This window comes from Biomphalaria glabrata, chromosome 4 (assembly GCF_947242115.1).
Source record: "Biomphalaria glabrata chromosome 4, xgBioGlab47.1, whole genome shotgun sequence".
NCBI classification, from domain to species: domain Eukaryota; kingdom Metazoa; phylum Mollusca; class Gastropoda; family Planorbidae; genus Biomphalaria; species Biomphalaria glabrata.
Genome location: NC_074714.1, coordinates 957,544 through 969,902, shown reverse-complemented (window position 1 = coordinate 969,902; position 12,359 = coordinate 957,544). Strand labels below are relative to the sequence as shown.

At 37.3% G+C, this 12,359-nt stretch overlaps 1 protein-coding gene across 13 annotated transcripts in view; it reads right to left on the bottom strand.

Annotated features, from left to right (window-relative positions):
* LOC129925651 (uncharacterized) overlaps positions 1 to 12,359 on the bottom strand; it is a 54,295-nt gene that overhangs the window by 12,063 nt on the left and 29,873 nt on the right. For 5 of the 13 annotated variants that reach the window (XM_056025407.1, XM_056025412.1, XM_056025411.1 and 2 more), the window contains exon 1: positions 2,174 to 2,279. In XM_056025407.1, the coding sequence (XP_055881382.1) occupies positions 2,174 to 2,251 (78 nt within the window). In that variant the 5' untranslated portion in view covers positions 2,252 to 2,279. Of the gene's footprint in view, positions 1 to 2,173; positions 2,280 to 2,990; positions 3,131 to 4,831; positions 5,004 to 5,938; positions 6,902 to 8,696; positions 8,821 to 11,223; positions 11,274 to 12,359 lie in introns of those variants that run through there. The other 8 variants (XM_056025417.1, XR_008777338.1, XM_056025409.1 and 5 more) reach the window with 8 other exon arrangements.

Here is a 12,359-nt window from a genome sequence, read left to right as displayed (position 1 = left end):
TTCATTATCAATAGTTAATTAACCAATTAGCTATTTTTAAAAGTTTATTCTTGTGTTATCATTTTTAAAAAAATGAAGCAAAATTTCAGCTAAATACGAGATTGGGTGTGAGAGAAATAACAGGTACAAACTTTTTGCCATACAGACAGGCAGAGTGAATTGATAAAAGCTTGGTAAAAAAAAATGATGTACTTCTATTATTTGTAAATTTAAAAAAAATTTCATAAACATTTAGACCAGTGTTTTCTTAATAGTGTTCCGTGGAACCTTTGTGTTCCGCGAGGCCTGACTTGTTCCTCGAACTATTTAAATAATTTTTAGGATTAGTTTAGGCCTACACGTGAATTAATCTCTACGTATGAATTAGTTTCTAAGTAAATGCAGAAAAAAAAAAAGATTTTGTTAGTTCTTCCTGGTAACAAAAAAATTCTATAACATCACTATGAACTTTGAACTGACCTAGATTCTGACTCAAAATTGAACCAAAGATAGAAAAAGCATATCTCTGCATTGTTTTATGGGGCGACTGATAACAAAACAGATCAATTTATTTAGTGGAGGGAATTAAATTTTTTTGTTTTAGTCAAGCTTATTTTATTGCTTGAGTTTTCATATATTTAATTTATCAATGTAACCCATTGAATTTTATTGGTGGTAAAATGTAAAAGTTGTAAAAGGTTTTGCATGTTTCGGATGTTCATTCAGAGTTGAAGATAATTACTTCCTAGTCCAAACCTCCCGCAGGACGACGGGGGATGGGAGCGGGCCGGGCAGGGTTTAAACCCTGGACAATCGATACATCTGAACGCCAGTCCAGTGCGCAAACCGCACACCAGGCAGCCACAGGGGGCTGAGGCTTGGGTGGGGGAGGAGGGGGTGAAGGAAAAGAGAGCGGAAGCAAAAAAGAGAGACAGAAGGAGGAAATAGAGAGAAAGAAGAAAAATAGAGAGTGCGGATGCATGTGTAAATCAGATGTACTTGAAGTATTTCTAATGATACTTGATTATACTAAGTGCATGCGTACCTTGTTGAGTGTATTTTAACTGCGAACTCAGACATGAACATCACACTACAAGACATGAACAGCTACAACAGGATCAAAGCCTCAAGAACCAAGTTAAATCCAGATGAACAATATAAACCATCTTTAATACAGAATGGGCCAGAGTCTAGTCCGTCACTAACAACGATGTTTACCCCTTAAGAGTCTAGCAGTAACTGATTTCTAAAAGTCTATCCTAATCTCTAACCCCAAAGTCGATATCGTCACTATACAATGTACGTTCACTGTCGGTCTAATATAGTGCGCAAGCCAACTAACTCAACTAGCTATCTAACAAGAGAGAAGAACGAAAGGATGAAAAAAAAAGAAAGAGGGGAGGAAGGTAGGAACAGATAGAAAAGAAAGAATAGAGAAAGATGAGAGAGAGAGAGAAAGAGAGAGAAAAGGAAGGATGAAAAGAGAGAGAAGGAAGGTAGGAACAGAGAGAAAAGAAAGAATAGAGAAAGATGAGAGAAAGAGAGAGAAAAGGAAGGATGAAAAAAGAGAGAGAAGGAAGGTAGGAACAGAGAGAAAAGAAAGAATAGAGAAAGATGAGAGAGAGAAAGAGAAAAGGAAGGATGAAAAGAGAGAGAGAAGGAAGGTAGGAACAGAGAGAAAAGAAAGAATAGAGAAAGATGAGAGAGAGAGAGAGAAAAGGAAGGATGAAAAGAGGGAGAGAAGGAAGGAAGGAAAAGACAAACAGAGATAGAGAGAGAGAAAATGAATGAAAAGGAGAGAGAAGGAAGAGAGAAAAGAGTGAGAGAAAAGATGGAAGTAATAAAAAGAGAAAGAAGGAAGAGAGCGAGAGAGTGACAGAAGCTCAAAAACAAAGATATACTGCTGCAAGGGTGAACGACTGTATAGAAACTACAAGAAACATGCATAGATGTGACCCCGCAGGTCCAAGTAAAACGAACGACATTTGGACCACGAGGCCTTACTGCCCTCTCACAATTTTTTAAAAATTTAATTCAGTAAACAATTTTTTTTTTCTCTTTGGCTTAGATTTGTCTTGCTAGTTCTAGTACAATAACCGCATTGTCTTAGCGTTTCTTCACCGATCAATAACCCTAATGCAACCAGTGGTTGATAAACGTTTTTGAAATATATTGAGGATCGATGAAAGCTTACCTTTCCATCGCCACAAGATGTTCCAGTGAGTGCTATCTGCGGGATACATAACCCTCTTAAAACATCTGCACATAACATTGCTTGGCAGATTTCAGTGATAGAGCGTCTAGATAAAACATCGCCAAGGATTTTTAAATGAGGACATTTTTCTAAAAGCGGTGAGGTGGCTGAGCGGTAAAGCGCTTGGCTTCCAAACCGGGGTCCGTGTTTCGATTCCTGGTGAAGACTGTGGTTATGCTGGCCACATGACACTCGTTAACCATAGGCCACAGAAACAGAAGATCTTTACATAATCTGCCCTATAGACCACAAGGTGTGAAAGGGAACTTTTTTTTCTAAATAATCGTAATCTTTGCTGCCCTTTTTGGCCGAAATAATCAGTATTTACACTAAAAATTAATTTGTTGTCTAAGATAGTACCAAGGTATTCACAAATTTACATTATTTATGTTCTCTTTTGCTACAGAAACAATATCGGTTTCCTTCTTCTTCCTGCGAAAATCGATTATCATTTATTTATTTACATTTAATTTTAAGAAATAGAAATTATATCTACAGTATTTTTCTCTTTGTTCTATTCTCTGAAATACTCATTTACCTCCGAGAGCAGGGCAAGGAGAGTCTCATCAAATTAGGGGATCGGTAATTAATATGATGATAATCAATGATTAAGAAGTGACTTAGCAGGAAATAAAAGTGACTAAGAAGTCAATGCATGATGAAGTGACTTAGCAAATATTGCGTGATATGAGTGATAACTCTGCTTAGCAGGAAAGAAGTTAATTTAATTGGGCTGTTAGCGAGTTGTGTTACTTACCCTGCAAAAGAAGGAATCATTTCCAAAAAAACTGTTGACACTGTTGATCAGGTTTGATCACCTGACCCAATAGTTTATCAGATACATCTGGAATGTCTGCTGATGCTTCGACAGCGTAGACAAGACAATTGTAACCTCGACTTGGAATAAACATTTACAATATATAATACATAGAGTTTACATTTTAGCTTCAAATCTTTACTTTACTTTACATAGGCAAGACTCGTGTGTTGGTCGAGAGAAAGGGAGGAATGAAATGGTTTGAGCTAGACTGTGCACTGTAATAATAATAATAAAAAGGCCCTTAACATTCCTAGGAACATCCTCGTTGCCTGTCAGAGGACGGTACTGCTGCAGACCTGCTACATCACCAGAAAATTCGTCAGTGGAAACTGATAATGTGACTACGATGAATTTTCTTTCCCTTTAACTAAACTCGACCCTGGCAGCGCCAGAGAATGAATAGTCATTCTTTTTTAACATAATAATAATAATAATAATAATAGTCGTCATCTTTACTATTCATGATTGGATTTGATGTGTGTGTGAATTGGAGTTCTATATTTCTATATTCTCTATTACCTTGGTAAGAATCATAGATGCTTGGGTGTACTGTGTAGTGAATTACCAGTGCGAGATCAATACATAGCTAACACAGTCACAGAGAGTCGATACAGAATCCAAACTTGAGATAGCACAATGACTAACTTTATTACAGAATTGGACACAGTCAAGCCAGTCACTAAACTAAAAGTCTACATCAGTAATATCAAACTCACTAACAAGGGCGTCACTAAAATGTGGCGTTTTAAAGTCCGTCTACTGAAGTGCGCCTCGAAACTAAACTAAGTGTCATAATGAAAGCATGCTTACAGATGCCGAATACTATTTAAAAATGTCTGTTTTTCAGCTTATAAAATTGAAAAAAGACAGACTCAAACATAACCTAATAACAAGCAAAATAAAAATAATATTTAAAAAACTATTAAATCTAGTTATATCAATTAGTTTGGATTAGTCATGTAATTAAATTTATAATATAAGGGTCCTATCTTGATTCTAGACAAACAATAATAAATATGCGCGATTAGAAATATTTTCAACAACTGTTTTTGTTTAGCTTTTAGGTTTTTAATACGCTATGATCCTATCACGTGTCTGCACCAGTTGGAAAAGGGATTGGGGGAAGAAAAAAGGGAGTATCTGGGTGATCGCTTTTTAAATGTATTTGTAAAAAAAAAAATGAGCAGCCTGAGTTCGAACTCGAGGTCTCCTCAGCCTCCCCAAGCCAATAACGGTAACCCCTCTGCCTGAGAGCTGCCTATGAAAATGGATTTTACAGTTATTTACAAAATTTTCTTTCTACAAATAATAATAATTCAGCTTATCAGTCAAGTGAAATTTCTTTCCCTTGCTCGAGATACCAAAACAAAGACACCCAACAATTCATTAACAATAATTAACTAACTAATTGGGTTTTTTTTTTATTTGATTCTTGTACTGGCAGATAAAAGAAATTGTGCAAAATTTCAGTTTATTTTTTCCAAGATTGAGTACGTGAGAATTAACATGTACAAACGTTTCACCAGACAGACACAGGGAGTTGATACAAGCTTTGTAAATAATAAGGCATGTCTTCGACTCTGAATATTTATAAGAATGCAGTATTTTCCGTGGCTAAACAGCCCCATCTGCGACCTACATACTTTGCCACAACCATTTTCCGCCGGTGGTCGCATTACATGTTCTTTTCGAGGCACCACCAAATTTCAACAGCCACATGCAGATCTTGAGTTGAAACAACAACAAATAAATGTTTTCATAACAATGTAGAAACCAACCTGGAGCTCAATTTTTTCTTCAAAAAGCTGGTAAAGTAACTGACACTGCAGGGAGAGAACAGCCATGGATTATACTCTGTCCCAGGCTTTTTTTTCCGCATCAGGAGAACCCATAATGTATCTCTCTGAAGCGTTGCAGAGATTGTTTTCTCAGTTGTGACGTGCTGAGAGGCTGCAAATTGTAATAAATTAACTAGTTAAATTTCCTAGTATGGTTGTTTAAGAAAGTCTTGTCTTTTCCTGCCTCACATGGCTGCTTTGTGGTATACTCCCCGCTCCATATATTACAAAATCAAAGTCTCCTGCCCGCCATAACCTACAGGAGGCTTTCAATTGAATCTAATACTGCTCGGGTAGGCGAACTAAAGTAATAGCAAAATTCTTTATTGAAGAATTTCATGATAAATTAAATAATGTAAAGGACAGTGAATTGCGACTATGAATCTTATCTTATATGATACAGACGTTACTTCAAAAAAGAAGATGATTACGTCCTACCCGTCATGCATTTAGTCATGGATATTAACCAATGACCTAAACTCCGCCAAGTCACTAGTTTTCCTGGCTAGCTCAGGCAACCCATTCCATGCTCTAATAGTGCTTAGGGAAGAAGGAGATTTTGTACAAATTTGTTCTAGCATATGGAATGAGGAATAATCTCATAAAAATGATAATGAATGCCTGGTCATTTGCTATAGTCGAAACGATGTCACCGACACAGTAGTTTCCCCCTCTCCCCACAGCAGTTCCTCCTCTCCCCACAGCAGTTCCCCCTGTTATGACATGATTAGGATTTAGTTATTTGTTTCGGGAATAAGGGGAAAGTTGTACTTAGTGACAAGTGACGTGAAAGATAGTTAAAAAACAAGAACTCTCTAAGCGACGCTTTAGAATCAAGACGCTTTCTTCTTTACAGTAAGAATAAGAAGAATTATATAGACAGCTAGTAATAGAGGACATCGGACTGTTCCCCTGAACTACCAACATGATTTACTTTACATTTGTGTTTGGTAATCCACTTATCATAATCAGCTGTTCCTTTCTTACTAGACCATTTTGTGCAAAGTCTACAGCTATTTGTAAGAATGTCTGCGTCTAAACATTTACCTGTTTCTATTGATATGGCTGTAACAACGCCATGATGGCTCGAGTGCCCTCGACGCTGCCATGTCCCATCAACGCTCACACCGCAGTCAGTGATGCCTTCTTCGTTGCTGATTCCAACCTTTTCTTTCACTTCCCTTGCAGCCTTTTCCATACTTTCTTCTGCAACTTTCTTAGATGCAAGGCCTATGGTATGCATTACAGATTGATAAGATGTTTCAGAAATAGGAGCTGGACTGTTTGTGTGTTGACAAAAATTCAAGAGCGCACTGTGACCTCGACCTATGGATCTTACAAATGATACCATTCTGAGATTTATTTCCCTAAATCCTCTTTTTTGACCATCTCTATTTTCTTTAGAAGATCTAAAGCTTTCTTCAAATGAGCAGTCAGCTGAAGTGCATTTCACAATTAGTTCCTGACAAAATCCAATTCTTGCGCTTTCATTCAAAAACAAATTTAGAGAATAGTTGAAGCATTTAGCCTTTTAGGACATATCAAGTAACTTGCCAAGAAATTATTAAAACATGCTAGGTTTAAAAAGATATTACAATCCAATGGATTATCTGATAAACTTGATTCAGATGAAATATCTACATTAGGTGAAGCAGCTTGATGTGTCTCTTGTTGTTCACCAACTTGTCCATGATCATCACTTGTACTACTTGTAGACTTTGCAGACTTGGTGTATTTATTCCCACGAAATTTTCTTTTTCTACCACAACTTTGCCTTTTATTATGCTTATTGGCCATTATTGTTACACAAATAAAAATGCAATATAAATATAGATCTAAATATCAAAATATACAAAAGAGTCTTTCACCAGCAGCAATCCAAAACGAAAAAATGTTGCTAGAAATTACACAAAATCCAACAGAAAATAAACATTTTTTTGTTGACTGGGACAGTGAAGTAATAGAGTACATTCCCTTAGCTACTTCCTTTATATCTATAAGCATATCGCATTTTAACTTCATTAGAAAATAACTAAAATAACAAAAAAAACAAAAACAAAAATATTTACCTGCTTATGGTCGTTGCTAAGGTAAACAAACACTACCCCACCTAATACAAAAATTATTTTAAAATACTTCTAGAAGGAATACTTGCCTCAAATAAACTGAATTTGATAGAGAAATGGTTGTACAATAGAAATATGATGAGAATGAAAAAGTGATATTTTGGTCATTTCTTACTATTCTCTAACCTTAGATCCACCTTAAGTATTCAAAGTGTTTGCTGTTTTAACACCAGCGTCGACTCAATGTATCGATTGTTGGCCTTTCGTTGGTGTTATCTGTTCCAGTATTGAGTTCAGTGTTACCTCCAGTTGGACTTAGTTACATTTTCAAGTACTATACAATGCGGAAGAGCATAACACCCCTCTCCCCACAGCTGACGTACCCAACGAAACAAAACTTTTAACACTATCGCTAGGCGTATCAGCTAATCTATGTAACACATCTCCTTTATTTTTGCTATTAGCCCATTTGTTTATAAGTCTAATTAAGTAGACGCGGTGGTTGAGTGGTTAAGCGCAGTGGCGTCACTAGGGGTGTGCGGTCCGCACCTGGTGACACCCACCAGGGGGTGACACCCAAGTGAGTAAAATGCAACTTTTAAAACTAAAACATTAATACCTTGAATTTGAGAAAAAAAAATTCTTGTAGACACCAGGAAAAGAGTTTCTGAAGCTCAGAAATGTAGAAAAACGCTCGGCGTCCGGGGCTTCGTCCCGGAACACTACGAGTGAGATTAAGGCACTCTAATCATCTAATCTAACCAGTTGAGTGGCAAACCTAGCATTGTTTATTTTAAACTGTTCAGAAACACATAGACTGAAACGCCTCATTCGACGTATAGGGCTGCAAGCTCTATCCACAGCCCTTTCCCAGCTGGCTCCACGGAATTCAGGACTTCTAAAAAAGTGTGAGGCCATGCTAGACATGTTTTTGCGTTCCTCTTTTCGGCTTTCATCTTTAAGTCTGACTTTGGTAAACGTGTTTCGTCTTGTCTAATGTGATATGTCTCACAAATGTCAAACGACATTCAGTCACCACTTTCCTTAGACGGCCTGTAGGGGAAAATATTTCTCTATTGGGTACATTATCTCAGTATGTTATTCCTAGTATCTTTCTCAGCCATCTACTCAGCCTCGTTTCAGCCTTCCACGTCTCGAAGCGTGGGGGCCGCTGGGACAATGATTGTATTGAGAAGCTGGATTTTAATCTCCAAGCTAATTAATTTTGTTTATTCAGATAGGCCTTAATTTTTAAATCCGACATGCAACACCATGATATGATCTTCATCGCTTGAGATAACACCTTCTAAATAGGCTTGGTTAACTTTTCTATTAGTTCAAGATCTGTATAACCAATGCTTATGGGTGTATTGGGTAACCTGCACCCAATATGCTATAACTTTGAGGGCGTCTTTATCCGTCATCTCGAGTATACATTAAATTGTATTTCAAAGTAATGCTATGTCGTCTGCAAAATCCAACTCGATTGAAATCCGAATGCAGCCGAATGCAGCCCGTTTAATGTATTTTTATGACATCGTCGATGGCTACAAGAAAGTGAAATGGGGAATAAGATATACCCTAATCTTATACACGTCTCGATGTTGAAGTAGGCCACCGTCTGTTGTGACACAACAGCTTGATTCACTTTAGACATGTCGCTGAATCTGGACAAATTGTTGCGAGTTTCCTTATAGCAGCATTAATGCCTTCCAACAAACTAAATAGCAAAGGATTACCCATGTGCCAGTTCATGTGCTACCGTTTGAGAAGTAGAGATAGAATAGCGATCTTCTTGGCGATCTTCTATCACAGAAGAGCTCTTCCCGTTTGTTCGGCACATTGTTTCACCAAAAGCAATCCCTGAGAGAAATTAGGATTCCGTTATTAGAACATAGGTTAAGGATTTGTCCTGGATAATATGGTTTGGATATGTTCTTTCAGATTTGTAAGCAAGTCATAACTAAATGGATAAGTAAATTGTGATATCATGAGTGTTTTTTTTTTTACCTATTTGAAATAATAATATTAGTATAATATTACTAAATAATTATAACATATTATATTAAATTAGATTCCATTTTGCCCTAACTGGCATGGGAGAATAAAGCTGACAGAAGAAGGCCTAACCCACAGGAGCCGAATACGAAAAGGAAACTTAAATAGACAGTTATGCTCCTACTTAGATCACTCAATCCTCATGCTCGGCTTCTCAGGCGCTCTCAATGGATTAAAAAAAAAAGTGTTAATAAGTTGAACAGATTTATTTACATGGACCAATGTCTTCCGCACTACTAACTTGAGTGTCTCTCTTGTCACTATTCTTAGAGTATCTCTAATCTTGTATTTTCTGTCTTTGTCAAACTACACGTATGGTTCCTATATTGCTACTCATTAAATTTCCTAAATCTATCTATAACTCAAGAACACTCTACAAAAAAAAAGGATTTGTCGACACTAGATGTAACAAAATATGAAGGCTGAAACTGGGTTTCGTATTCGTAAGTGAAATATTGCTTTTTTTCATTTACTTTTTACCTTTACCTATTCCTTAGTCTGTTGGACCGTTGGGGCACCATGCAAGATTCGTCGACAGTCTTTCTCCATTTCTCTATGTCTTTTCAATGACAGGCCCGTCAATTCTTGTATGTTGTCCTCCCATCGCTTTCTCTGTCTGCCTCTTCTTCTTTTTTTTTATTGGTACTGTTCCCTAAAGGAAGGGCTTTGCGAGCCCCGATGATTTTTTAATATGAATATAAATTTTTTAACGCTAGTTAGCAGGTCATCATGGGGTCCAATCTTTGCGGTAACCCTGTCTCTTATCTCTTGGTTTGTGATGCAGTCTTTGAATATGATACCTAGGATCCTTCTGTAGCATCTCTATTCCATTGTTAGGATCCTCCTCGTCAACGTCCAAGACTCACAATACAAATGCGGCCATGACAAGGGAGCGTATCAGTCTGATTTGTTGCCGAGGGCTAATACTTTGCCTTTACATAATAACAATTGTATTTATAAAGCGCTGTTAACAAACAAAATGTAGGCTCCATGCGCTGTAATAACATTTACAAACACAAACACGACAGCTACAATGACAAACTAATCTAAAAAAGTTTTAAACAGATAAGTCTTAATGTGCTTCTTAAAAGTGGTGTAGCATGTTGTCTGTCTGAGATCACTAGGGAGTGAGTTCCAAACCTTTGGTCCGTGCACTGAAAAAACCCTCAGACCGTAGCTTTTGAGGGAGAAATGTGGCACCACTAAAAGCGTTGAGTCCATTGAGCGCAGGGCTCTCTGGGGGACACATGGAGTCATCAGTTCGCATATTATTATATGTTCTGAAAGTGCTGCTGTGGAGTGCAATTCGGACCAGTAGTTCACATTTCATTTAGTGCCACCAAATGCAGTTCCCCTAGGGCCACGATTTATCTAAGGCCGGCCCTGGAGGCAAGAAAAGTGATAACTCAAGATGTCTGACCAGCTTTAAAAAGTGAACACTAAAGAGGACACGTAAATGAACAACATAAAATAGACAATCATGAACATCTTGCACACAAGCTCAAAGTAGAAATCTTGAGCTGAATTGTGAATAGAAGAACTTGAATGTGTAAAGCTTAGACTTCGAAGAAAGACTCGTTCCAATGATAAGGATTACAGGAAATTGATTAAATGAGAAATCATAGACCGTCAAACGGCTTCATTAGTGAAGACTTCATTTAAAAACAACTTAAATTTTACTTGTTCGATTTGTCATTTCACTGCTAATCTTGAATCACGGTCTAATGAAGTCATCAGTCAAAACAAAGAGACGAAGACATTGAGAACTTTTAGTAAGAAAAAGGAAATACTTTTAAAATACGACCTCAGCGTTACGACCTAGTTTCCCACTACATGGCTGCCTGCTCGTGCGGTATGCTCGCCGGACTGTCGTTCCGTTGTCTCCGTGGTCCAGGGTTCATACCCTGCCCGCTGCCATCCGCCGTCGTCTTGCGGGAGTTTTGGACTAGGAAATAGATTATCTTCAACTCTGAAGGAACATCCAAAACATGTCAAACATTTGACACTTCAAAACAACGTGTTAAATGTAGAATACATACACTCACATTGCATCTGGTTCGTAACAAAAACAAAAAACAAATTAAATTTAAATACGTATTAAGCTGTTGTAACAAATTAATTCTCAACCAACATTCTGGAAGGAAGTATGTTCATGAGCTGAGGTAGGCCTACTGTCAAAACACATTAACCCGAAAAGAGAGCCCTTACCTAAGGTACTTTGTTTATCATTGTTACTGCCCAATGTAAAGAGGTCATAACTGTAATGAAATGAATGGATACGATATTGTTCGTTATTAATGTTAAATGTACTGAACTGAATTTAAATGACTCTATTTTTACCAAGCTTAAAATCAACTCATTCTGTCTGCCTTGTTAAAAGTTTGTACACTCTTTAACTCAATCTCGGATCAAGTCGACCCTAACCCTATATGCAGTACTTTTTTGTAAAAAAAAAAATAGGTGCCGGTACTCAATGATGGATTGCCTAACTTTAAATTACTAATAAATTAATAATAAACATTAAAATACAAGAAAAGTAATAATTTTAATCCCAAAATTGAAAAAGGTGCCGGCACTCCGTACTGGTGCTAGGAATGTGTTTGTGAGGGCGAATTATAGTGGTATGAATAGTGCACGCATGGGCGTACCCAGGACGGGTTGGGGTTCTGTACCATAGTTAAAATTTAACTTGAGATATGGATAAATGTACCATACTTAACAGGACGGATGAACTGATTGGAACCATGCTTAACAGGACATATAAACTTATAGGTACCATGCTTAACAAGACAGATGAACTGATTGGTACCATGCTTAACAAGACAGATGAACCGATTGGTACCATGCTTAACAAGACAAATGAACCGATTGGTACCATGCTTAACAATACAGATGAACCGATTGGTACCATGCTTAACAAGACAGATGAACTGATTGGTACCATGCTTAACAAGACAGATGAACTGATAGGAACCATGCTTAACAAGACATATGAACTGATAGGAACCATGCTTAACAAGACAGATGAACTGATTGGTACCATGCTTAACAAGACAGATGAACTGATAGGAACCATGCTTAACAAGACAGATGAACTGATTGGTACCATGCTTAACAGGACATATAAACTTATAGGTACCATGCTTAGCAAGACAGATGAACTGATAGGTACCATGCTTAACAAGACAGATGAACTGATTGGTACCATGCTTAACAAGACAGATGAACTGATAGGTACCATACTTAACAAGACAGATTAACTGATAGGTACCATACTTAACAAGACAGATGAACTGATTGGTACCATGCTTAGCAAGACAGATGAACTGATTGGTACCATGCTT